This window comes from Saccostrea cucullata, unplaced genomic scaffold, assembly GCF_032062105.1.
Source record: "Saccostrea cucullata isolate Sc308-1 unplaced genomic scaffold, CSIRO_AGI_Scuc_v1 ctg503, whole genome shotgun sequence".
In the NCBI taxonomy this organism is placed as follows: domain Eukaryota; kingdom Metazoa; phylum Mollusca; class Bivalvia; order Ostreida; family Ostreidae; genus Saccostrea; species Saccostrea cuccullata.
In genome coordinates, this window is record NW_026935642.1 from 577926 (window position 1) to 605799 (window position 27874).

A 27874-nucleotide genomic window follows, 5' to 3' on the forward strand; every position below is an offset into this window, starting at 1 on the left:
ATATTTTTCATGAAGCAACACGGTTTGTAGTTTAAGATTCAATATCTTCTTTAATATACTATACAAAATGTGAATAAAGAAAACCTGGTCGAAAAATGTACGTGGACTAAATTGTACATTCTTCTTTAAAATAATTTGAATAATTCACAGTTATCTTGAAGAAAACTTGTATACTGTAAATGGTCATTGAATTATATATCAATGTATGATTATGTTTTTTATTGTGCATAATGAAATCCTATGATGGACAATAAAAACTATACTTTAAATCTTATTGCTTAAATGTCAACAGTTGTAATCATGTAGTCAACGAGTATTTGTCTGAACAGTTCACATTTTAGTAACACAAATGCGACTGTTGTAAAGAGGCTTCGAAAGGAATGTAGGAATCATTGCAATCAACCATATTCTTGGTCTGTATTAATTCGAAATTTCCCATTTGATCATTTTGGTTAGAACTAGAACTGCACAGACTGATTGATTGGGGAACTGGATTAATTGAAGATACTATTATGTTATCGGATGCACTAGAACTATTGAGATCTGAATCATCATTGGAAGAGTCTGTTTGGTTGTTGGTATTAAATTCCATATTCTTCTTATATGTTTTGAGCACTGGAGTAATCTTTCTTGAATATTTGTTAAGAAGACATTCTCTTGAGTTCTTGGTGAATAACTTTCCACTTATATAATCAGATATTGTCTCTGCGCTGAGATTTTGTCCTGGTATTGCTGTGTTCTGCAAATACCCACTGTCCATTAAACTCTCAACTTCGGTACCTTTGCATTCTTCAGAATGGTCTCCTTTTGAAGAAAGCTCAGACTTTCCTTGAAGTGTGCTTTTACTCAAATAGTCAACATCTTTAGGGCATTTTGATTCCCCAAGCTGGTTTTGTATGGAATCTTTATTGTACTTGTATACCAAAGCTTTATCTTCCCCACAGGATCTGCCAGGATCCATGATTTCTTTAAGCGGGGGAATATACGTCAAGCTTTCACTGCTAGACGATCTCAACTCTTCGTTTGTATCTGATCTTAATATTCTTTCTGAATAGTTGATTGTTGACTTGTGAGCTGATTAAAGAATTTTAAAATATAATATATATATAATATATGTATACCATGTCCTATGAGTATGGGTAAAATATTTATGTTTTAAATGCATTTCTAGAATCTTTTACTGGTTGTTTTCAAGTACTTTATAACGAATGGATTTTATTTTTAATAATAAAAAATAAAATTTGAATTGATACCACTGATTTGAGTGCATGAATCTGTATCTTATTAATGTCATAAACAGTATCGAATATAACTCATTATGTAAAAAACATAATGTGGTTTTATTATATCATAATAATAAATATGATTTATAATACCATAAAAATGAGGTTTCTGATCTTCTATCAACAAATAGTCATGGTTTAAATGTGAATCACTTTGTGCTGAGGAGTTGCTGCTGTGACCACTATCTCTGTTGAGTTCTTTCGTGTACTGTTTGTACTCTAGAGGGAGATCAGATACCTAAAATGCATAAATATTGTATACTTGAGTTCATTGCACTTTTATAAGATCGCCTTGTATCAAACCAACAAAAACAACATCACAAATGGCGAAAGATAACAACCCTAGTAATTTACATATATCGTGTAAATATCGTGTATTACGTGTAAATATGGATCTTTAAGAAAATAGTCTAATAATTACAAAAAAGGGGAATGAAACAGGGAGAAACGTAGCGTTCTTACTATATACTCAGATTGTATCTTTTATTTGCAATGGTGTCTTTATAAATGTAGAGTGGGTCACAAGTCTACTTTTTTCTTCCTTCGATTTTGATTGTCTCTGACTTACAACACGACATTCATTTTCCTACTTAGATTATAAGTGTTTCTAACCTTGACTGTTAGGTTTTTTGATATGTGGATTGTTTTAAGTGTTTGTAACTAAGACTGTGAGTGGATTTAAAATGTAGAGAATTCTTTTTTTCCTTCAGATTTAAAGTCTATCTTATTAGAACTCTGTCTTATCTCGAATCTAACCTCAGTTTGCATAAAGGAAAGAACCTCTTCAGTATAATCCGGATCTATATATCGACTGGTTTTCTATTGTAAAATAAACAAAATCTCAGGATGTTATAAACTTAGTTATTAAAGTGCAATTCTTATTGATTTCTTTTTGATTGCATTTTTTAAAAATTAAAGTATGATTCTTAAACAATAATTTTCCAAATGATTCAAGTCATTAAATTAAATACATATTCTGGAATAGTAAATCTCAATACTTACAGTTTGTTCGCTACCTTCAATTGGAATAGTTTGAATGGGAAATTTTTCTCGAAAACCAATCTTTCTGATTACTTGTCTAAAAAAAAGACATTAGGAAAGGTAAATAATTAATAGATTAAGAGAGTTAATGCTTCTAAACCTTTTCTTTAAAAAAGCTCGCAGTTAAACCATCAGCAGAAATTTATAGATGAAAACAAAAATTACGTTCTTTTTACAAACCTGGTGATGCAAACAAAACCAAATATTGCAAGAATGAAACCAAGAACACTCCCAGCAACAATAAGAGAGATATCACTATTTGTCAAATCTAAAAGTTAAAAAAATAAATTTTAAAATCCTCGAAAAATCATTTCTAAAATATTTTAACTTTAAAATAGACGTGTTTGGAAATATAGAAACATAAACGATATCAATGGGAGACACAATCCCAATATGCGGGTGATAATGATATATACTGTTACGTGAATCTGGAGATGATAATACATTTAGATTGTTTATAATCATCACGCATATTAGACAGTTTCGTTGTTAGTTTGACACCAACGATTATCTTAAGTTAAAAATTCAAATAGAACTTTGACATGTTTGTCTCCCCTGTGTATCCAGTTTCGAGTTTGTTAGGATATATAAAATCAACGTATGAAATAAATACGTATGTATATTGCAAATTTATTAAACATTGTCGATAAGTCAAGAGTGTCTTATTCAAGACAAAAGCGAGAGATTTTCCTTTCCAGTTGCAATTTTACCAGTTTTAAACTATATTGTGCTTCAAAATAATATAGAAAGAGGTCTGCTGTTAATTAACGAGGCCGAGTCTAATTTTTTCTACCCAAGGGATTTTGATAATTTTCTTAAATTAGTTTTTACTGTAGTAAGATTTGTACTAAAAATCGAATGTTTACCTTCCCGGTTTCTTAGGGAACCATTTCAAAAGTTATAAGATTTTACTATTGAACTCTATGGGAATTTGTTGGAAAAGTGCCAAATTATCACATTTTCCCCATATTTTTTGTATTTCTCCCTTAGAGATTTTTTCAGTCATGAAGGTAGAAGGTATTGTAAAATGTTTACCATCTAGGTTGGTCAAGGTCTTAATTACAAGGTTATTTCGATGCCAATACCTCTATAATTGCTATATTGCGGTATTTATACACATATCGGTGCAGATAATAGTTTCAGTAAAAAAAAATAGGAATATTTAGATTGCTTATATGTTTCCTTTGATTTTTTGTCATTTTTGTCATCCGTTTATAGTATAATATTTCTGGACGTCTACGAACACACACCTGTATAATCGAGTTACGTGTCATTCGTTCATAGCTTAAACTGTGACGTTGTTGGAGCCATTTCATCGTTTTTCCTAATTATTGTCGTAAAATCCCATTTTCAGACCTGTAGGCGTTACAGGTAATGTTAATATTATTTTAAAATCACAATATTTGTGAAAGGTGTATTGTCGCACTTCTGTCTGCATGAAATTAAAAACTCGAAGTAGACTCGATCTCGTTAAGTACAATTGACAATTTCAAAAGGTTGTTGGAAATCTTGGCCTGATGCTCAAAAACGTACCCCGTGCTCAAATTCATAGTGCTCCAAATCCAAACCCGTATCCACTCCGATATGTATATAAATTTAGATGATGTTCATGATATTGGAGAGGAGACTATGATTTTGAGCACAAAGTATGTACTCTAGAACGAAACATATAGAGATAACAAAGAGTATTCAATATCAAATGTCCATTAAACAATACAAAAAAGGAGCAGAGCAAACAGGGACTTCCAAAACATCGGACGTGGGATCAAGTGCCATGGAGAGGTAGCATCCCCTGCCAACCGGTCACACCCGCCGCGTGCTCTTTTTCATGATCGGGAAAAACAGGAAAATCTGTCGTCAATTCAATGTATAAATATCGACCATAGAACTTACGAAATAATCAGAAACTCCGTATGCAGGTGATAAAGGTTTATTACTGCATAAGTAAGGGAGGTTGACGAAAGAAAAGATAAAGTCATCACGTTTATCATAGAGCTTGGTTGTTAGATTACCATTAATGTTTTTTCAAGTAAAATATCCAAATATGTTACAGATGTGTCAGAGTCTGTGGTACCTTTTATCTCAAGCTCACCAGAATATATCGTATCGACATAAGAATGGAAATTACCATTGCTACATTGTGCAATTGACAATACATGGTCGATATATCTAAATGTCGAGTTGAAGGCCAAAACAAGTGTTTTCTTCGCAGCTAGGTTAAGGCCGTTCATAAGAAATACATCTTAAAATATTCTGTGGAAATCAATATTATGTTGATATTATTTTTATTAGCATGAGTTTTTATTTAATGGGAATTCTACAACATGTGTTGCATATGTATGTATGGGGTCTCTGTCAAAAGTTTGGCCAAAGCGACTTCACTTACATCAGCTGTTTGTCACGTGACACGTTTAAAATTAGGAAAAAATGTACGACGATAAAGATCGCTAAAGTTCAACTATATACGAATAATTATTAACTCTGATATTGATTGTGTTTTGTTAAGGACAAATTCTTTAACACTAAAAGTGCTGGGAAGGATATGGAGATAACGAACAGTATTCAATCTCAAAATCCATAAAACAATACAAAATAAGAGAAGAGCAAACACGGACCTCCGAAACATCAGCGGTGGGATCAGGTGCAATGGAGGCGTGAGCGTCCCCTGCTGACCGGTCACACCGCTATGTGCTCCTTGTCATGATCAGGAAATAACGGAAAAATCCTTCGTCAATTCAGTGTATAAATAATGGACTAACAATTAGTGTAAAAAAACGTAAGTCAGCATTTGTCTCAATGATAATTGTATTTCCTGACAAGGTCATTGTATCGAACTTACGAAATGATGACTTTAAACGAGACGGCTGATATTCTTGTTTCATCAACTTGCTTGTCAACAATTTACCTCGATTTAGAAATTGTTATACGTTGAGCAAACTCTTGCGTATCGAATCAACTGAGAAACATACACTCAGTATGCAGGTGATGAAGGTATATTGCTGCATAAGTAAGGGAAGTTGACGATAGAAAAGTTAAAGTTATAGCGTCTATCATATAGCTTGGTTGTTAGATTACCATAAACGTCTTTTTAAGTAAAATATCCAAGAACGAAACAGATGTGTCAGACTCTGTGGTGGCAACTTCCTCATGCCCAGGAATAATATAAAATTTCGCCGTCTTTTGATAAACTTCGTACATTAATATTATACGCATTGAAATAATGTAAAAATTACGGGAAAAAAAGCAAAAAAAACAAAACAAAACAAAACAAAACAGCGCACAGCTTGCTCCCAGCAATGTTCAAATAGTAGGGACAATAGCTATAAGTGTATAAATAACATAATTTATAGTTAAGCGGATATCGTTGAACTTTTGAGATTTTCGAGAAGTTGTGCCTGTGATGTTATTACGTTTATGGATAAATGTGCATTACCGCAGCTTAATATGAAACCTAATCGCTTTCAATTCAAGTCTGGAAAATACTGATTAATGCATTTAAAAATATGACTGCATTTTAGTCAAATCACGCTTATTTTTTTTATTTCAATTTTACAGTCACAGCTTGATCTACGTCTCAAGTACAAAGAAACTGTACTGTGTCAAACAAGTCTATGACGTCATCTCAGTACAGAAAGATCAAGGTGGCTTTAATTCTACATTCAAATAGTGTTATAATGACAAGATAAGCTACACATTGCTTTATTTTTACAATATTTATGAAAAATGACTACATTCAAAAGGTATGAAAAGGAAAAATTAGTATTTATTGGCCGAGATTCATTTGCACAGTTTTTACCGTGACGTCATAATCGAATTCTCGAAGCTCTGCATTAGCTGAGGTACCTAAGGGAGTACTTAACCTAACTGCGTTCTTTTCACGCATAAGATTTTGCACAAATTCTACTTCATATGAATAAAAAAATAGGTTTGCTTATAACGGTGCGCAATTGGTACCCATGGATAGATTGATAGAAGACCTGGTATCCAAAAAGTCATCAATCAGAAACACAAACGTCCTTTTGAAGTCAGCTTCAGAGTACTTGCCAGATCTCCAAAACCTGCATAACTAATTCTCATTAAGGAACACAAGTATTTTCAAATACATGTATTATCTTCAGAGTATGTATGTGTTTAACTGGAATAGTATATCACTAAAGAAGTTTAATGGCGATCAAAGACAAAAAAAGTAAAATAAAGACACGTAAACGTTCTTGAAAAATACCTATAAAGATTTTAGAAAGAGGGTGGAGAAAGATACACCTCTGTAGATTTCGTTTACCGTTACTTATAGGAGTTCCAATGATCATATCACTTGTTGAAATATTTTTTCCAAGAGAAACTGCCGCAACCCAAATACCATATTTCTTTTCAGGTATAAGGCCTACAATGGTGTACCGTGTCATGCCATCAGCAGGAATAGATGCACTGGCTTTGTCCTCTGTAGCGAATGTATAAGATTATAAATTTTAAATTATATAAATATTGCAATATTGGTAATAGTGTTTTTTAACAAATGTTTCTCGACCAATCAAATTCAACTATTTTACATGAAAATATAATATATAAGTATAATATAATGTATTGTTTCTTTTGTTTCAAAAGTGTTCATTAAGAATTAACACTCCATATATTTATACCAAGAGTGAAAATAAATCTATATCACCTTTACAATTATTAAGTCCATCCAACTGACAATATTGTATTCTGTAAGAATGAACGTAAGCATTTTTTGCACTCGTCCTGTCGCACTTGATAGGAGACCATGACACAATAAGATTCTTATCTGAGGGATCCGGAAGTAGATTAATATTTGACGGCTTCTTAATCTCTGAAATTTAATTGAAGAGCTACATAAAAAATTAACATCTGCAGACCAATAGCAAATTGAAAAGGTCTTCTTTATCATTAAATTTATGTGTTGTTTCATGAAATATTTAAAAATTGCTAATTAGGTACTAGTGCTTCAAAGCACAAAACTCTCAACTTAAATCCAAAGAAAACCTATGTATAGAATGCAAATCAAAAGATGGCCTCATATTAACATTTTCCTCATTTATACTTTATTCAATCAAAGCCTGACGCATAATCACATGAAGTAAATATAGAACCAAACAATATATGAACCGTCTTACCACTGCCTTTAGTATATCTGCATGTTTCCTGCCAGCGAATACCACTACTTAAATTTGCACCACTTAAGAAGGCAACACCAAAAAAGGAGTCATCTACCGAATCATTTATGTCTTGTGTAGAAACCACCTCGTGATTTCCAGTAAGACTGATGTCTTTTTGTAGTACGTTGATTTCACCCTTAAAATTACAATGAAATAGAACAGATTGTGAATGCCAATACATGCAATTTTGAAAGGTAAATATGTAATGAAGAGAGTATTTACACTGAATTAAAAAAAAACAACCCTTAACAGCACTAGTTCAAAGTGCACAGGGAAAGATTTTTCAATTGGACATCACATAATATATACTTTCACATGCATTGACAGAATGATAATTTCATAATCCTACCCGACATTTCTGAATAACAACCTCCCCTTTGCACCAAATAATTTGTACTTGTGAGGCATCCTGAGAAGATCCGAACCAAAACAAATGTAATTTATCATCATCATCTTCTCTCTCCACAATCAACTTGTCTGGGGGTTGTAGTTCTACGAATCATTATTTTAATTTAAGTAAAAAAAATTGTTCTATTAAATTCTTCTATTGTAAAACAAATTACATAATAACAATAATAATAATAATAATAATAATAATAATAATACTTTATTTAAAGAAGGTAGCCCGATTAGTGCACGCACTATTCTTCCCCGGGGCCTTCTGTAGACAAAAATCAATATACATACATATATAAATATACACACTCAAATAAATAATCATAAGTTATTTCGACATTGTTTTACAAATTTTCTGACTTGATGTTTGAAAACATTCAGTGTTTGAGACATTTTTATATGTACAGGTAATTTATTCCATAAGATAGCACCAGAGTATTGAAAGGAGTTCTCAAAAAGCTTACAGTTACGAGCTGGTACACACAAGTCTAAATTAGATTCTGATCGAAGATTGTATTGATTATTACACTGGAAGTTAAACATACTATTTAAATAAGTAGGGTGAGAGTTGAACAATGATTTATATAACAAAACATATTTATTTACAATAAGTTGCTCATACACTGTGAGCCAATCTAGTTTCTCAAAGAGAGGTTGTGATGGCGCATCAGGAGGAGCATCTAAAATACATCTTGCAGCGCGTTTTTGAAGCTTATATACTCTGTCAAGATTTGAGTGAGATGTATTACCCCAAATAGTTAGACAATAATCAATTGAAGGCAGAATATATGCATTGTAAAACAGCTTGCGTGTTTGAAGAGGAAGAAACTTTTTAATTCTACGGAGGGCAGAAATTTTACGTGACAGTGTTTTACAAACATGGTCAATATGTACATTGTAATGTAAAGAATTATCTAAATAAACTCCAAGAATTTTTTCATTTGATACAATATCAAGCTTTTTGTTTGATACAGATAGAATAATTTCATGCTCAGAAAAATTTGATCTCTTTTGATGCGTACCAACTAACATGCATTTGGTTTTTGTAGAATTTAGAACCATTTGATTTTGAGAACACCATTTTTCTATAAAAGCTATATCCGTTGATAATGTATCTACAATAGTTTGACAATCTTTACTTGATGTATGTAAAGTGGCATCATCTGCAAATAATTCTAATTTGGATTTTGAAATACATAAAGGAAGATCATTAATGTAAAATAAAAACAGAAGAGGACCTAGTATAGATCCCTGTGGAACTCCCGCTGTGACTTGCTGATAAGATGAATGTTTGTTGGACAGATGGACACTTTGAAGTCTTTCACTTAAATAAGATCTGAACCATTGTAAAGTTATTGCATCAAAGTTATAACATTGTAGTTTTTTAAGTAGAATATCATGATTGACAAGGTCAAAAGCTTTACTAAAATCAAGAAAAACAGTACCAACAAGTTTACCTTGGTCCATTTCATTTAACCATTCATCTGTAATTTTTGTAAGGGCTGTTTGGCATGAATGTAGTTCTCTGAAGCCTGATTGAGAATCTACTATAAGATCAAAATCCGAAAAAAGAGATCGTATATATTTTGCCACATGTTTTTCAATGATTTTTGATAATGTTGGTAAAATAGAAATAGGCCTATAATTATTTGGATCTAATCTGTTTCCTTTTTTAAAGACTGGGTAACTTTTGCAAGTTTAAAACTTTCGGGGAAAATACCAGTTATGATACTAGTATTGATAATATGGGTCACGGGCTTATATATTATTTGAGAAGTAAGTTTCAATAGACGTGGCCCGATGGTATCAACACCTGAAGATTTACTTATACATGTATCTAGTTTATTGAGTAAGGTTAGTACTTCGTCATAATTTATGAGCGGGATAGAAAACTTGTCTGCACCTAATTTAGACTTAACAAAATCTAAAAGATTTGTAAAGTCATTTTCCTCCTTATTTATACCTGAAAGAAGTTCTGCAGAAATATTTGAAAAATGACAATTAAACAATTCTACTATTTCTTGTGTATCCTCTGTGATATAATTATTACTAGCAAGTGCAGCTGGAATATAATTACGAGATTTAGAGGCTAAACTGTTTAATATATCCCACATTTGTTTTGGATTTTTGTTTAGTTCTATAGCTGTTTTATAATAATTAATCTTGGCGTTTTCAATTAGTGATGTGACTTTATTGCGCCATATTTTGAAATTTTCAAAGTCTTTATTTTTATGGAGGTTATCACGCATGTGTTGAGCTTGCAAAATTTCTTGAGTTAACCATTTAGGTCTTGTGTCGTGCTTAACTCTTTTTGTTTTTACTTTTGCATGTTTATTTAATACAGCATTAAAAAGTGAATAGAATTTGTTGAGTGCTTCATTAGGGTCTGAGAATGATTCCAATGATTGGAAATTTACCTCTTTTAAGTCTGCAAGAAAATTATTTTCATTAAAACGCTTAAAGTCTCTGTATGTTATTTCTGTGTGTTTGAATTTGTTGATGTTATTATTTAATTTTCTCGTAAAACAGACAGGATAATGGTCAGATATCGCAATTGATGGTACTGCAGATTCACATATGTTTTCTGGTAGGGTAGTATAAATATGGTCAATAAGAGTTGATGAGGTGTTTGTTATTCGTGTAGGTACATTAATTAGCTGTGTGAAGTCATATTCTTCAAAAGCAGAGGTCCAGTATCTTGGGGGGTCTTTAATCAAGTCGATGTTAAAGTCACCTGTTAAAATAATTTCAGCATCGTCACAGCGGGATGCACAATTTATCTCCCGTGTTAGACTTTCTACCCAGCAGGTGGTGGCAGATGGGGGCCTATATGTGGTACAATAAAAAATTGGTTTTGAATTTGGGATATTAATTTCAAGCCATATGGATTCAATATTACCTATTTCAAAATCATTTCTACGTTTGTAATGTACATTTTTGGAAACATATACCATTAATCCTCCTCCTTATTTCAATAATCTATCTTTTCTTTCAAAATTAAATCCTTCAATATCTAACACACAGTTGTCTGTTTCCTCATTTAGAAATGTTTCACAGATACCAAATACATCCATAGAGCGATAACCTGATAAAAGAATTTTAAGTTGGTCAATTTTTGGCATGATATGACATATATTTAGATTCCCAAATCTAAGACCTTTCTTGACAAGTCCGAAATTGTTTGTCTTTTTTTTTGTGATTGGTCAATATTTGTAGAAATTGTTGAATTAAGAAATTGTTTTGGTGATTTAGTAATGGAGGATGTACATGGTTTCACGTGAAATACTTTTTTGACAGTATTTACATTACAGTTCCTGACTGACTGTGAAGGAGACATTAAATTTTCAGCTACATCTGATTCTACTGATTTATCTTTGATATTGCAGGCACTACAGATATAAGAACATTTGCATGATTTTTCACCGCATTCAGCACAGAGATTGTTTAAAACACTAAAGGGGTTTGAATTTAAGAGGGTAGATTGTTCGGCATTTTCTTCTTTGCCGAATTCCTAATACGAACAGTGTTTTGCTTTGTGACCTGGGGAGCGGCAGTTCCAGCAGACGATTTTAAATCCGTGCCGACAATTCTGGGAGGAATGGCCAGATTCACCACAGTTGAAGCACACATTCATATTACCAGGCATGTTTTGTGTTTCATTTGAACGACGCGTTTTAATTATCCGAACATGAGCGTCATATGCTTTCAAAAGTGTTGATGTTCCCCTGTCGGATAAATGGATCCCATCCCTCCAGAACAGATCCGAAGATTGGAACATATTTCGGAGTGAGATATAATTCACACTGTATTCCTCACACACAAATTTGATTATTTCATTTATTTGAGAAACACTAGTATCTCTTCGTGGTGGTATCTCCGAGATATAAATTTCGGTGCATGGCGATCTCCTTTGGATATCAAGCACGATTTCGGTGAGATCACATTCACTTGTCTCAATATCTCTGTTGCTGGAAGCATCATTTCCACCGGCAAGGACGACGATTGACTGGAATGGAGTTAGATCAATTCCTTGAAGAATCCGTCTAATATCGGACAGCCGAGCCCCTCTGTTTGTACGGACTGCAACGTTTTTCAGCAACCCACGGGTACGAATTCGCTGTAGGATCGAGCTTCCTATTATTAGAACAGATTTTCCAGATGGAACATCGGTCGTCAGGTTAGGGTTCTTTTTCGGTCTGTTGAAGGTTTTCTGTTCTTTTTGGGCTGGCAAGGTTTCTGTAGAAGTTGAGAATTCCCTTGTCTCAACTTTAGTACACTGAGTATGTCTTGACACGCCTTGTACATGATTCTCCTTAATGTCCCGCGTATCAATGGCCTTGGTTTTTCTAGGTGGTTCCCTTGTTTGAGTAGTTGCATCTACTGATTGAGTGTTTTTGTTCCGAAGAGAATGCAACTCCCTTTTCAGTCTGGCAACTTCTTCAGAGAGATCAGTAAGAGACTTGGTCAGTTTTTGAATGATTTGAGAGCTGTTACAGTTTTGACATGGTCTGCTTTCTATATCTTGCTGTTTACAAGGTTTAGGGGTGGAGGTGTTTTGTGGCTGTATCATCCCTTCAATTTTACTAACCTCAGTTATTGGCAGGTGAGGAATTTGTCCAATGAATTCTTGTAGCCAGGTGAATCTCTCACTCCCTTGAATATGGACTGTCTGAGTTGATTTGTAAAGTGTTGCTGTAACATTGCCATTATCTGATTTATAAATACATCCGTTTTTGAAACCAGTTTTGGTAAACAAAAGTTCACTGTTTAGAGTGGTCACGATGTCGTCAGTCCTATCTTCATCATAGTTCAAGGTGATGCTCTGTTGGTTATATTTCACTCGTAAGAAATCTGGTAGATCAATTAAAGAGTCTTCAGCAGCAGCATTGGATTTTCCGTGTGAAAAAGAAAATCCAAAAGTATCCAAAATAGATTTGAACAAACTTGTGTTTTCATTCAGATTAATTGATTCCATTATATACCATGATTAGCAGCATAGGTAATTACTGATAAGGAGGAGCACTGTAAAACACGTCTGGTCACCTTGAGAGCTTATCTATCAATCATATATATATATATATATATATATATATATATATATATATATATATATATATATATATATATATATATATATATATATATATATATATATATATAGGAAACAGATTTGACAATTTCTGGCATGAAACATAGGAGGGGGGGGGCTTGTGTTTTTGTTTCTATATATTTTTCAATTATGTTTATTTGCTTCCTATATAGCAGTATTAAAACTATATCAAAAGGATTCTTTTTAAAGCAACACTGTAGATGTATTATGTACCATGCCTATAAACTTACCTTTGTGGTCCATGATGATTATAGATGACTGCGGGGAACAACCAACAGAGTTACAGGCAGTTACACTGAGATTGTGACAACCTTCACATGGCACCAACAGGCTTCCGTAAAAAGTACTCGCTCCAAAGCTATAGTGCTCCAAACCGTCAGAGATAACTGTATAATTGTGTATAGCGCCATTCTGATACATTTCAGGAATTTTCTGCAACAAACCAATAACTTAATACTTTGTTACGGCAATTTACTGTGAAATCACTAAATAAAATAAAATTTCCTTGGAGTATATTTCTGTTTTAAAAAGACCAACCAATTAATGTCCATCACGAAATGAACAATTTACACAATCAAACCTTGAACTCATAGTTTTTTCTCAGAATAATGTAGCCAATAAAAAATCAGTAATTATTCTGTATTTGTTTAGGTTTTATTCTCTTCGTTTTTATTTTTTTTTTTATTTTCTCTTTTCTTTATCTTTCTTAAAGCAATATAAATGAGTAAACGCAAGTAAAAAAGTGTAATTGACAAAAGATAAAGGTCCAGTTACACTCTTAGAACTCATTTGTTCTTATAATTAAAAAAAGTAAAACCTAGAAGTATAAAGAGTAAACGATGAGGGGATAATATGTAGCAGAACATTTGCTGGAACCGACAATACATCTTTGTATTGATTTTCATTAACAAAAAACAAAAAGCTAACAGCAAAATATAACCACTGCAATGACATACTGCAGTAAAGCATTTTGTAGGAAAGTTGTAAATCAGATCTGGATTTTCAAAAGATAAACATTAAGACGTAAGATTTTGTCACATTTACAAAAATTCCTCACGTAAATTTATGAATAGATTTTTTTGTTTTCTTTCACTTTTTTTTTTATTTTATTCATAACATAATTTAAAAAATGGATTTAATCAAGATTATTGAGCTACATTCAGCTAAAATATAATCAGAGGTCTTTAATTTCCTAGAAAGTTTTCAAACTATAAGGTTTGGGGAAGGACATTACTCTAGAGACTTCATATCTATCTCTTAAATTCATTGTAATATTTAGAAGTTCTCTATTTGTTAATATAACATTCTTTTTTTCCCCTTTTTGTTTGTATTAAGAGCTATCATATATGATTTTGTAATGTTTGAAAAGTTTGAGTATACCTTCCAATAAATAATAACTGTGCGAAGTTCCGAGGAAGTGCCACACTCTCTCGCCGAATAACCACTGGAAAAAAGTCCCGGTCCAATTGTTGGAGCTGTTAAAAGTGCAACACTGATTAATCTAAAGAAATATACCTTCCATTGTTACATATTGTTTATCATTTACAACAAGTACATGTAAATTCATCATCTAGCTGTGTTCTTCATCAACTTCTCATTTTTTAATATTTTTAATAAAAGAACTCGAATGAATGTTCAAAGCAAACGGAAACAAATGGAAGAGGTTTACTAAAGAATTGTGTGAACTATTGCTTTTTCTAAATAAAGTAAAAAAAGAATATTGTCAAGAGATTTTATCTCAAAATAAATATATAAAACATATATTTCATAAAAAGTCTATGGGCAATAAAGTTGTTTTCCTTAAAAAGGCATGTATAAATATTCTTCTAGATGAATAAAGTAACTAAATATTTTTTGTCTAGGAAATAACTCTTCTTACAATCTAACAATTACAGTCTTTATTAATAATTCAAACTCCATATATATATGTGATTCAGAATTTATTAAAAAATCTTTACCTCAAAAGGATATTTTGCCTCTTTATTTAATTTGTTTTGTTGATTTATTGGCGACGTTTAATCAATTTTTACTTATATTCAGTTTTATTCTATCAATGATTTAATATACACATATCCCCCTGAACTCCAAACCAAGGAAAAAACGAAAAGAGTGGTACATCTTATTTATTATTTTGATATATTAATTGAACAATACGAAAAGACAACAAAAACAAAGCTGTGTGCTAAATATTATGTCTTCAATTCCTCTATTGTTAACCTTTTTAGCAATTTACAATTCAGCTGCATATGCATGGACTCTATGGCTCCAAACTGATTCGATACGCAAGAGAATGCTCTATAAACAATTTCGATTACGAGGCAAGCTTTTGACGAATAAATAGAGTATACAAGGATATCAAAAGACGTTTAAAATAAACATTTCGCAAATTGCATGGTCGATAAATATAAAATACATGGTTACTGTCTTGAAATGTAAGCGATATTTGGGCGAGGGTAAGAAAACGTGATAGAGGGCGAGGCTTGCCGAGCCCTCTTACGTTTTCGACCCCAGCCCAAATATCGTTTATATTTCAAAACAGTTACTATGTATTTTGTTTATCCTGCAACATATTTCAACATTTGAACGTCCAAAACAAGCTATTTTCGACAGATTTAGGCACATCTCTGCAGTTGAAACTATGACGCCTTGGCGTAAACATTGCAATATACGTGACGTCACAATGCTTTTGGAACGTCGGAATACATGCACGAGGCTTTATTACGGCAGTGACCGGATAAAGCTTTGGTTTATTAGGTTACCTTTATTAGGTAAATGCAAGGGGTAGTTGCAGAATAAAAAGATCTTGTCAGCGAAGACGATTTATTGCAAAGTCAAAAAATTCAACTTCTGTGACCATTGTTTTACGGATTTTTTAATTTGCCCGATCATAAAACGGAACAGTGGTAGGGCGTGATCAGGCGATAGAGATTCCTGACTCCCCCATGGTATCTGATACTACCCAATGATGACTTAAGAGATGTATGTATGTTTGCTCTCCTGATATTTGTTATGTTTCAATGTAATTCTGAATTTGAAAACTGTTTTCTATTAATTTACCCTATAATCATAATATTTACTTAATTTTAATCCCATTGAATTGCTAAAATGATTTTGTCCATAACTTTTATCGTGAACATGGTGTAGTTATGATATTTAGTAAGGCTAGTTTGCATGTTACTAAGTAATGGTACAATTAAATACGATCATTTTGCACTTGCAATGATATGTGTCTTAAAACTAAATCACTCTACACTATAACCTCCTTCACAATTTACCAGAAGGGTTTGTGGCGTAAATAGTTATCTTATTCTCTACAAAACTTTTTCTTTGTTTTCATTGTGGAGCGACCTTTCCGAAGCTATAAAATTTAATTAAAAAAAAAAAAAGTTCAATTTTGGCGGACTATTTTAAAAAGAAAAGTACTCCTATTTTATTGTAAAAAAAGAATAACAACGTAACTATTTCTTTGTGTAAAGATGAAATATGTGGAGATAACAAACAGTATCTGAGCTCAAAAATCGGAGGTGGGATCAGGTGCCATGGAGGAGTACATGTAAGCATCCCCTGCTGATCGCTCACATCCGCCGTATGTTCAATGATATGATCAGGAAAAACGGGAACAAAAATCTGTGGACAACTCTGTGTGTAAATAATGACCAAACATCCAGTTTTACGAAAGAAAATTTCTCCAAGATACACATGTAAATATGAATCGTAGATATGTTGAGTTCTCTTATGAAAACATTATTCTACGTCATTCTACACCATAAATCGAATTTTGTATTGATTTTCTGAGCACTCCATCTATTGAATGCCGTGTCATTGTCATTTTTAAGACAATTAAATTAAAAAAAAGAAATTTAATGCTTCATGTTATACAAGAGGTTCAGTCAAAACATTTTTTTCCAAAGATTGCATGCCTTAAAATAAATAAATACATAAAAAAAGCCAAAAAAATCCTTTAATCGTACATTGAAAATACTTATTTGATATTGTATAAACTATAATCTTCTTATGCAATCTAGGAAGGTTAATATACTAGTATCTGTTAACTAGATTTACCTGTTATACAAGTCTTGAACTTAGCCGTTGTGGAATCGCTGTAGTAGAAACCCACACTCGGTTTCTGTTGTATTTCAAACTCATACACAGAATTGGGAATGAGGCCACAAATCATCGCTGTTTCGCCGTAGTCTATCACCTGTACCTGCACAAAATATAATTTTTATCGAACGAAAAATGCTAAGGTCAATTATTGTATCGGATTGTGTATTTCTTTAAATAAATTAGCGGTTATATTTTCTCATTTAGCATACCGTAAGCAATCTGAATGATATATAAGTTTTGATCAAATATAAAAGTAAAGTAAAATAGCAGGTACACTGTACCATAAATTTTGACTTTATTTTCAATTAATTTGACATGAAGTTTTTAAACTTCACGAAAGGGTTACGGAGATCATATACCATTTATATCTCTTCTGGGATCGAAAATTATCTAATCTCCATATATTTTAATGTAAAAATCTAACATCTGCTTCAAATTAGTATTATTTGAAAATTTAAGAATAGACAATGATTCAATTTAGGAAGAATAAAACGTGAGGAATCACTAAATCATTTAATTTCTGAATTTTTTTTTCAGTACTGTTGGTTACTATAAAACACTTTCCATAGTATGCAGATGTATCTAATTTCTGATTAAATCTAATTCAAACATAGAAACTTCAGCAATATAATTTATAATTTAGTATATTTCTAATAACATTGGATATAAACCATATTTTGCATACTTAAAACTATGCAACTTGCCCTAGGGGTGACATTCCACTTAGAGTTGAGAACAATCTTTGTTGATGTCGCCATGAATCTTTCTCCAGAACTCCAGTTGAGCTTGACACAGGTACAGGAAGACATTACCTGAGATTCAATGTCTGTAGGTGGTCCAAGTCGTACTTCAGAAAATATATACCTTTTATTTTGACCAGATTTATTAAGGTTTTTAAAAATCTTGATTCTGTTTGTTTTTGATGTAAATGAATATATACAGTGTATAGACAAGTTTTCAAAAGTTTTTTGAACTTCACTGATAAATTATTAGACAATTACAATTTAACCGTTTTTACATAAATCTCAGTATATGCTTAACAAAAATTATTAAGTTTATAATGAATGAAAGATGAAAATTAAGCAAGTACACAGTTTTCCTTACACGGAGAACTAGTGGGAAACTTATATTTTCATTTCCATTCGGTTTAATCCAATGTATTCAATTTAGCCGTTTTTCTCATTTTACGTACGTATTTCTTTACTACGGAAGAAGTAGAAAAACGTCTTTGACAGTTTGAATTCCGTATTGGTGATTGTCAGTTTGATCCATATTAAAATGGAATAAATGTCCCCGTCATTTTGGCTCCAAGTGCAGCTCTCGTGTGGAGATTCTTCAGGACAGTCCAAGAAATGGTAACCGTCATCAAAAGACCTGTGTAATTCACAAAACATCTTGATTAAAACATATAACTGTAAAATACTCGTCAAATAAAAAAAAAATTTTACTGTTTTTTTTTTTAAAGAAAAGATGAAAAATATATTCATGTTTCTTGAAAAAAAAAATTTACAAGTTCCATCGATAAAGAGATCTTGCGATTCCACTAATTAAGAATTTGACTGACATGTGTATAATATAAAACAACATCTAAAATTACTGGCTAAATAATCGACATTACTAAGAAACTCACACAGAAGGCAAGATACTTAAATATTCTTCATGGATATACGTCCCTAATTCCCACTTGCACTGAAGTTCGTCTTTTTCTTGAATTACCATGCAGGTAAAGTTAGTTACATTACGTACAGCTTCATCTATATTAATAAAATTAAACCATTTTTTTTTTCATTTTTCAAATTTGAATATATGAAAATGACTGTCTCAGTTTTCGTGGAAGATTAATTGTTGATTTCATATAAACAAACTTCGATTATTTTAATATTAATAGACTTGATATCATATTATGCCTATGCTCAAAATTCCATTTTCTGATAAAAGCATGTGCTTGTGTGGAAATTATCCACTAAATAAAGACAAAAAATTATACAACGAGAAATGTCTTAAATACTTAAACATATTAACCGTTTTATCTATACTTGAATCATGAATAGTACAATCTTGTGAGAACTTAATACATGTACATATCACGTCCGAAACTTTCAGAAACCAGAAGCTCATTTGCAGCTCTACATTATTGTGTCATAAAAACGTTGTTAAACATAATTACATATAAAAAATTTTGTCTGAATCACCATAATGTGGACTCAAACTTAATAAATAAGCAAATTTTCCTGGTAATTATTTGGAACAACTTTAAACCTTATACACTTTTAAATTCATTTTAACGGAATAGAACATTTTCATATTGAAATTTGTTGATAAATCTGTTAATATTTTTGTGATAATCGACTTACACTCAACAAAAACATTTGCACGTGGACTTCTCGATATTTGCTTTTCACTAGTACTTCTACAGAGGTAAGTGCCTTCTTCCGATATACTGGTGACTTTTTTTCTCAGCTGAATTGTATAGCTTCCTATAATGAACGTTATGTCGCCCGGGGCTTTTCCTTCTGGTGTTTCCCAATACAATGTCGACGTATTTATTCCATTCTGAACTGTGCAGTTCAATTCCAGTGTTCCATTCAGAATAACTCTTCTTGTATGTGGAGTAATTGCTTGAAAGAATTATAAATTGGCATTAAATAAAAGGGATAAAAGTTTTGTTTGCTTTAAGGATCTTAATTAAACGAATATTTACGATCGAGTGTAAAGTAACACACACAGAAAGAGTAAATTTTAAAAATGACAGAGGCACAGTATTTTTTCAAGTAATTTTAACAAACTTCAAATAACATTGTACCGTTATATTTAGATTCCTCGTTATGTAATGTATTGATTTTATTATTTAAAAAAACCCAATAAATTCAAAAATTGCTACCTACCTCCAAATAGTTCTAAAGTTAAAGTCTCTTGGAGCACAACAGAACAGAAAAACCCAAATGTTATGTAGGTTAGACAGCAGCTCATACTTTTCGCTTTTTAAGTTTTCGCTAGAATGTTTGCGCACTTTTAAGTATGACTGTCAGTTCTACCGCAACCGGATACAGCTTATTACATCTCACTGAAAATTAATATAGCTAAACACAGTTAAATTGAACTTAAGAGGAGTATGAATTTTTAATTCTTGCCATTATTTCATTTTATTTTTTACATGTAACAGATGAAAACGATAAAAAAAAATAATTTTCATTTTTTTTCTAAATTCTTTATTTAAAAAAGTTTTTTAAAAAATCGATGTTACTAAGGATATATCTGGACTTAGCAGTTATTATCATCCTAAGATCCATTTTTTAAAATTTTGATTTCCATTCCTCTGTTTAACATTTGAAGAAAATGTGCTAAATTTTCTTCAAAATATTCTAAAGCAAAGAAAAAATATGAATTCAGATTTTATTTGTCAACGTTTATAAACAGATAAGAACACTTCCCCTCCATAAATGACAAAGCTGTGGAAAAGCAAGTATGGGTTTGTCACAAAAAGTATTGAAAAAAAATAAAATGTCTATTTCTGGTTTTAAAAAAATTTGAATTTTAATTAAAAATTTGATTAGCAATTTAACTGAATGTCCGTTAGATTTATTTGAAAATTATATTTTCTGTATTGTTACATATTTTAGCTACTTTCACATGATTTAAGACTGTTATGAGCTTACGACTTGGTCCATAGATCTTACTGATCATTAATTGTACATGAATGGTACTTTTTGTGTTAAATAATTTGTTCCCTTACCATAACTTTTATAACCCTCCCCCCCCCCCGGTTGAAAAGCGGGAGGGTATATAGTAATCGGTATGTCCATCCGACCGTCCGTTTGTCTGTTACTCTTTGGGGTACCCATCTCTTATTCGCAACTTCTCTTAAACCACTTAATGAAATTTCATGAGACTTTCAGAGAATCTTTATTACATAATGCCATTGAGCACCTCTTATTTTACTTTTTTATCCAACACATATTTAGGGTTTCCCATAGCAAGACCATGTCAATGCCATTATATCCATATTGGAGGCGAGGGTATCATTTAGTGAGCACATTGCTGACAGTACCTCTAGTTGTGTTTTTTTCTTATTTTCTTATTTACCATTACCATTATTGATAAATGAATGAAACATGGAAATTTTTTTTAATAAAAAATGTATGAAGCATATTAATTGCATTATTGTTCGCAATATTCTATTTAAAAAATTCTCTCTTTATTGTATGCTAAACCTAAATTTATTGATGTGTTTTATTTATCATCTGAAAAAGGAGGATTTGTTGAAGTTCTTGCAAAAAATACTTACAAGTACTTTTTTAAAAGATGTTTTAATCAATTCCATAAAAAGTTTAAAGAAGAAAGCAGTGAGTACAAAAGACTTCCGCTTGAAAGAAAGCAAATATTTATAAGCCGGATAAGGCATTCAGATAAAGCCCTTTTATGCTCAAGGAAATTAGTAACATCATCAATAAATGAATCATGTTTCAACTACTGATGATATTTGTTCAAATTGTTCAGGCGTTGACAAAGTGCGATCTGTTTTTAAATTGTTTTCAAAGTTTGACCACTTTCATTGTTCTAATATTTTTTGCTAAATTTCATTCTTTTTAAATTTTTATTTCTATTTTATTCTAACTTTATTTTTTGTGGTACCCTTTTGAAGATTCTTGCTGATTCATGGATGAATAAAAAATGTAACAAGACAGTGTAACAGCTTAAACAAACTTTGATATACAAAAGCAGCTGACTTTCAAATCTGATAATACATTAGATATAGAGTAAAGATAAAAATCAATATAGTTTTATTCATCTACACCGAAAAGTTATTTAGCAGAATACAAAAACGTCAGTGGTAATGTTTTCAAACATACAGCGAATTCCAATCTATTTTTATATGCTATGGTTATAAATAATTCAGTATAAAAGAATTTCATTTAGACATCATAAGTAAAAATCTTAGTGTCTTTTATAATTTATAAATTGATAATTTAAGACTGTAGGTTTGATTTTACCTTTGTAGTGGTCAACACGGCACACATATGCATTCCTTACTTCGACATGATACAGATGCATTACTTCTACTCCAGAATCCACAGGTTTTGAACTCCTACGTCAGTTATATCCTGTTGTGTGCACCGCCGGAAGTGGACTCTGTTATTTGAAAAAGCTTATTTGAGAGGTCTTATTCACAGCAGTTTTAACATCTTACGTCACGGAGTAAATGAGCAAAGCAAAAAAAAAATTGATATTAGAACCATGATTAATTAATTAATTTATCAATTGATCTTAAATAGTAACTACCTGTATTAAACTCCTTGAAAACTATAAGGATAGTTAACTTTTATAAAAAAAAAATATTTCAGATAGGATATAATGGTTATCCTTTATCGTTTTTTAGTTTGACAATGTGGTAAGGGTAAAATTAGATTAAAACTAGAGGCGCTGAGAGCACTGAGCTCACTAAATGATACCCCGCCTCCAATACCATTATAATGGTCCATGTTTTGTTCTGAGAGACATGAAATAAATGTCATATAAAAAAAAATAAAATAGGAGGTGCACAATGGCATTATGTAATAAAAATCTATGAAAGTATCATTACATTTCATTCAGTGGTAAAGGAGGAGTTGTGGAGAAGAGATGGGTATCCTTCAATATTATAGAAAGAATGGCCGTGTCAATGTTTTGCTATGGGAAACCCGAAATATATGTGTTTGATCAGAAAGTAAAATAGGAGGTGCAAAATGGCATTATGTAAAAAAGTTTCTGTAAAAATAGTTTCACCAAAATACATTCAGTAGTAAACGAAGATAAAAGTTGGGTACCCAAAAGGTAACAGACAGACGGATGGACGGACGTACAGACGGACAAACGAACGGAAATACTTGTCAAAATATAGCCTGCTACTTTTCAAGCAAGGAGTAGTGTATAAAAAATAAATAAATAAATTGAAAGTGCACAGTTTGGTGTGGACATTATTTGAAGGTCTTTAGCAACAATGAAAGATGCAGCTCTAAAAACTTACAGTAAATAGAATTTTTTAAGATTATGAGATTATTTTTGCTCAGATAATAAAAAATAAGTTTAATTATAATTTATATTGAATTATTCGAGACATGACAAACTGTGCAGAGACCATTGGAATTTCGGAGCGTATCAAAATGTATATATTAATTTAATCGGATTGAAAGCGAACTGTTTCACAATAGACCATGTGCGTTGGCGTTGAATTTTTCAACTTGTCTCGCTCATAATTAAACCAGTATTTGAACGTTTAAGGTAGCAACTTATATCGCTCTTAATCTATTCCCTTATTTGAACGTAAAAGTTAGCAACTTATATCGCTCTTAACCAATCCCTTATTTGAACGTATAAGTTAGCAACTTATATCGCTCTTAATCAATCCCTTATTTGAACGTATAAGTTAGCACCTTATATCGCTCTTAATCAATCCCTTATTGGAACGTATAAGTTAGCAACTTATATCGCTCTTAATCAATCCCTTATTGGAACGTATACGTAAGCAACTTATATCGCTCTTAATCAATCCCTTATTTGAACGTATAAGTTAGCAACTTATATCGCTCTTAATAAATCCATTATTGGAACGTTTAAAGACCCAATTTTTTTTACCGTACGGTTACCTGAGGAGGGGAGTGGTCTTAGTAACAGTGGTGTTATTTACCTGGAGACCCCCAATACCCAAGATGTCAAAAATCTATATACACGTAGCAGTACACAGGAAGTCTGTGCCTGGTGATCAGGGCCAACATTCCGTGTTTCGTGTCTTAATTTGAGTGAAACTACTTAAAATATTTGAAATATTTCATTAAAAAAATTATTTATAAATACTTTCAGCGATATCTAATGAAGAAAAAAATATATAAAGAAATATCGTTTTATATTTAAAAAAAATGACAAATTAAAGAAAAGAACACAGAGTAAAACTACAAAGTAAACATATCTTTTTTTAATTAAATTGTGTAAATCGTATTCCATTATAGGTAGGCCTATCCGTCGTGTGAACATATACAATGTACCCTACCGCTAGTATATCTGATCAACTCTAAAATATTCACCATTTCCAGGTGTTCGTGTGTTTAAAATTTTTGTTATTGTTTGCAAGATTTCTTTTATACTTTTAAGAATTGATCTTCGGCTGTATATTTTCACTTTGTAATTTCGAAAATTGGGTATTGACAGATGTTAGGAAATTCGAACTAAAAGTTACAATCTCTGACATTTCAGAACTTTACAATGGAACATGGTATAGATTGTATTCATATATACGTAGGTAAAACATGGGATAAATGAATTTTTTATCCGTGCCGTTTGTGCTTAATATCTTTTCTTATTAATATTTCAATTTTAATCGGCAATTAGCGTTTCGGTCTAAATTCTACGGAGCTGATACCTTGGACGACATATCGCCTAAAATACAATATAGCCGTTGAGATTAAAAGCGAATATTTTATAAAGTCATGTTTTAATTATCTACTTTCAATTGTTTTTAAAAATAAAATTTTACCAAGATTCTTTTTTTTAACCTCCGTGTATACAAGGCGCCTACATGAAAGTGTTTGACGCGTGACCAGGCAATCGTTTTCAAAGGACACAAACTCAGACTATCAGGTAGCACGGGTTGGCCTGTCAATCAAATCAGAAGCTATTGTTTTTTTAATGATTGACAGGCGGTAAATTATTGATCTTGAATCAGGTAGATTTAGGGGGCGTTCACATAAAATTGGGTGTTTAAGGTATCAAACAGTCCTAAATGTGTTCGTATGAGAATGTAATAATAAACTAGATTACCAAGTGCTTAAAATCAGTGTTTTGACAAGTAACATCGTAAGAAATGAAAATGAATTGTTTTATATGCTCAATGGTGCTTTCATTTAAGACCTTTTCTATGTATATGCAGCTAGGAAACTTTTGTGCTTAAATTAAGAAAAATTAAGTTACTTAGTACATACTTGTATACTTACCTAAATTGGAACAAATGAGTCAAAATAGATCATCAAAATAATGAATTGTACCATGACCAAATAAAACAGTAAGGGTTACCTAGTTTATGATCGTTCAGTCTATGACCAGGAAGCTTATATTTGATTTTCGTTCGCCACCTCAACCCTAGGATGTTTTAAAATATACTGAAAGGAAAAAGAAACGTAGAATAACGTAATATGCGAAATGTTCTTTACCGCATAACAAAAATTACAAAAATTGGTCAGGTGAGAATCGTGGCTACTATGCACTAAAATCAGTGTTCAGAATTACTCAACCGTGAAATGTATGACGTCACGTCGGAAATGTGCTAAAAGAGACATTTGAAACTTGAGTACGACAAGTTTGTCAACGATCTTTTTGTACCATTTCATGCAATTGAGGCATACACATTGATTTTCAGTATTTTTAGACGAAATGCATTTCTTGCAATCTTGTAACAGTTGACGGAAGTTTCATGGAGTCTGGCTTTCACATTGCCTAAGTAAGGACAAAGGCAACAGCGGCTTGATTTGTAGTCGTTATTAAATTTTCCCTTTAAAACGTCTTTGCCGTCGTCAGAGAGGGCCTTGGATTGTTTTCAATCATCCGTGACGACGACGTTGACTCGTAACACAGCCACGTCAATATCGGGTTATTCATCCCTCCACTAGTTTAATCGCCACCTTTCTGCCACAAAACTGCTATTAAAAGAGTATTTTTCATAAACATTACATTCACCATAAAACTGAAAGAATTCGAAACCGATTGCACGATTTGGATCTTCGAGCTTGTCAACTTTACGTTGGGATTTATCTTAATTATAATGCGCATGCGCGCGCCGTTTGACTAATTTTTTCGGCGTTTTTACCTCTGACCCATTGTAGGCGAGGTTTATCAAGACTTTCTTGAACATCTGTGGAAGATAGAGTTCGAAATTCCTTTCAAGGGTTATCTTGTTAAAAAAAGGTTGAAAATATTCCTATTTGTCAGAAAAACACATTGATGAACTCCATGCAAAGCAGAAACAAGACTGTGACAGATGGGCATTTGGGGGTATCGTTATATCAGTGTCGATAACTTACGAATTATGAGGCAAAATCAAATATTTTAAACATTAGATAGGAACACTCGAAAATACATTAGAAAAAATAAAATTATTTCACCTCTAAAGTTTACCCTGCGTTTCTTTTTTCCTTTCAGTATATAAGCAATGACTGTTACTTAAAATTCGTAAATAGGCCGTTGTTGTAAAGTTAAATTTGCCTAGATAAGAAGTCATACCCCCGAAATACACACTAGACGGAATTCTACTATAGGGAAATAGATAACTCACCAGGTGAAGGTTCACTCAAGAACCCTTACTTTCTTATCTATCACTATTTGTAGATACAGACTCTCCATCCCCTCAGTCTTAGGTCATTTTTTCACCAGTTTTCACCAACATGTCGACATTGGATGTGTATTCTACCCACAGCACCTAATTCCACCTCTGATATTTATAGAGGTCCGCATTTTCTCTAATTCCAATAGAGACTAGGTACTCCGACAATCTATTGGAATTCTCTTGGGTGCCAATTGCTTCTGTTTACCCTTCTTTTGTTCACATGAAGCAGTATTTACATGAAAAGTAAAATAACTATTGATGTGGCCTTCAGCACGATATTAATATGCATCAACGATGTAGTTTTAAGTAACATAAGTTATTTCCTTTCACATGTCAGAAAGATATTTACTATTGAACTTGAGATTAAAGATACTGCAGTGCCTGGATTTTATTTATTTCATATATGGATATTTTACAATAAAAACCACAGTAACCTAATAATTGTGCTTTATAATAAACCTGGTGACTTTCCTCTTCCATTTCGTCAACTCTCCTTACTTACATGTTCCACATATAGATAGGCCATTCTTAAGCAACACTTTAGAGGGAAGCCTCACTGGAAAAAAGGGGGTCTTTTTGGATGAGACCTTAAAACGACGGTCTGTATCTTAGTAGCAGCCGATGAGTAATGATAAACTGTATTTGCTGACAAGGTCATGGCTTTATAACAAGAATGCTGATTTCTTGCTTTATTATTGTCAATATTGAATGGCTAACATAATATTTTAGAAATAACTAGAGATATAAACTCTGTATGCAGGTGACAAAGGTATATTGCTGCACACTAGTAAGTAAGAGAAGTTGACGATTGAAATGTTAAAGTCATCACATTTATTAAACTTTTAAAATGAAAAACTTAAAAATTATAACAAACAGTGATTAATTTTACAACAAAAAATTCACAAACAACACAATTAATAAATACAAACCACCGGAAATTACAAAATTTAGATCAGTCGCCTGGAGTAGGAATAATAATTAAGCTTAAAATGTATACATTGTACATGCAAAATAAAACTAGAGGTACTGTGAGCAATGGGCTAAAATGTATACGTATGTGTATAAATTGTCCATGTTTTGCTATGGGCAAAATCAAAAAAAAAAATTGGCAATAAATATGAAAGTTTCATCAAATTTTATATTAACAGAGAAATTAATACCGGACGGACGGAATTAACGATTACTATATACCCTCCCGCTTTTCAAGCGGGGGGTATAAAAATTGGAAATATGATATTAACAGAGAAATTAATACCATGAAATGAAATATATGGAGAATACGAACAGTATACAAGCTAAAAGGTCCATTAAACAACACAAAATTGGATCAGTGCAAACACAGATCTCTAAAAAATATCAAAGGTGGGATGAGGAGAAATGGAGGAGTGGGCATCCCCATGCTGACGGTCACACC

General features: G+C 32.0%; 1 protein-coding gene across 2 annotated transcripts; it reads right to left on the reverse strand.

Moving 5' to 3' along the window:
• Nucleotides 1-12: 12 nt before the first annotated feature.
• LOC134243488 (uncharacterized) lies at nucleotides 13-22256 on the reverse strand. 2 transcript variants are annotated; one of them, XM_062725755.1, is made up of 18 exons: nucleotides 22103-22256; nucleotides 19997-20175; nucleotides 19466-19729; nucleotides 18742-18865; nucleotides 18304-18485; nucleotides 17816-17958; nucleotides 17067-17211; nucleotides 14385-14479; nucleotides 13235-13436; nucleotides 7848-7990; nucleotides 7457-7634; nucleotides 6988-7152; nucleotides 6604-6762; nucleotides 2505-2592; nucleotides 2286-2361; nucleotides 2040-2102; nucleotides 1377-1521; nucleotides 14-1074 (listed from the first exon to the last, which is right to left on the reverse strand). In XM_062725755.1, the coding sequence occupies exons 2-18, from the start codon at nucleotides 20079-20081 to the stop codon at nucleotides 338-340; spliced, it is 2994 nt and encodes a 997-aa protein (XP_062581739.1). In that variant the 5' UTR covers nucleotides 20082-20175; nucleotides 22103-22256; the 3' UTR covers nucleotides 14-337. The 2 variants fall into 2 exon arrangements, with proteins under 2 accessions (XP_062581741.1, XP_062581739.1); XM_062725757.1 differs by lacking the exon at nucleotides 2040-2102 and having other exon boundaries at nucleotides 13-1074; nucleotides 22103-22241.
• Between the last annotated feature and the right edge of the window lie 5618 nt (nucleotides 22257-27874).

Bases quoted from the DNA above. Each gene is read 5' to 3' on its own strand.
- LOC134243488 (XM_062725755.1), bottom strand. From the start codon at position 20,081: ATGAGCTGCTGTCTAACCTACATAACATTTGGGTTTTTCTGTTCTGTT. The intron at 18,486-18,741 runs GTGAGTTTCTTA...TGAATTACACAG, and splicing joins TTAAGTATCTTGCCTTCTGT to GTCTTTTGATGACGGTTACC. The intron at 1,075-1,376 runs GTATTATAAATC...TTCTTTAATCAG, and splicing joins TCAGAAACCTCATTTTTATG to CTCACAAGTCAACAATCAAC.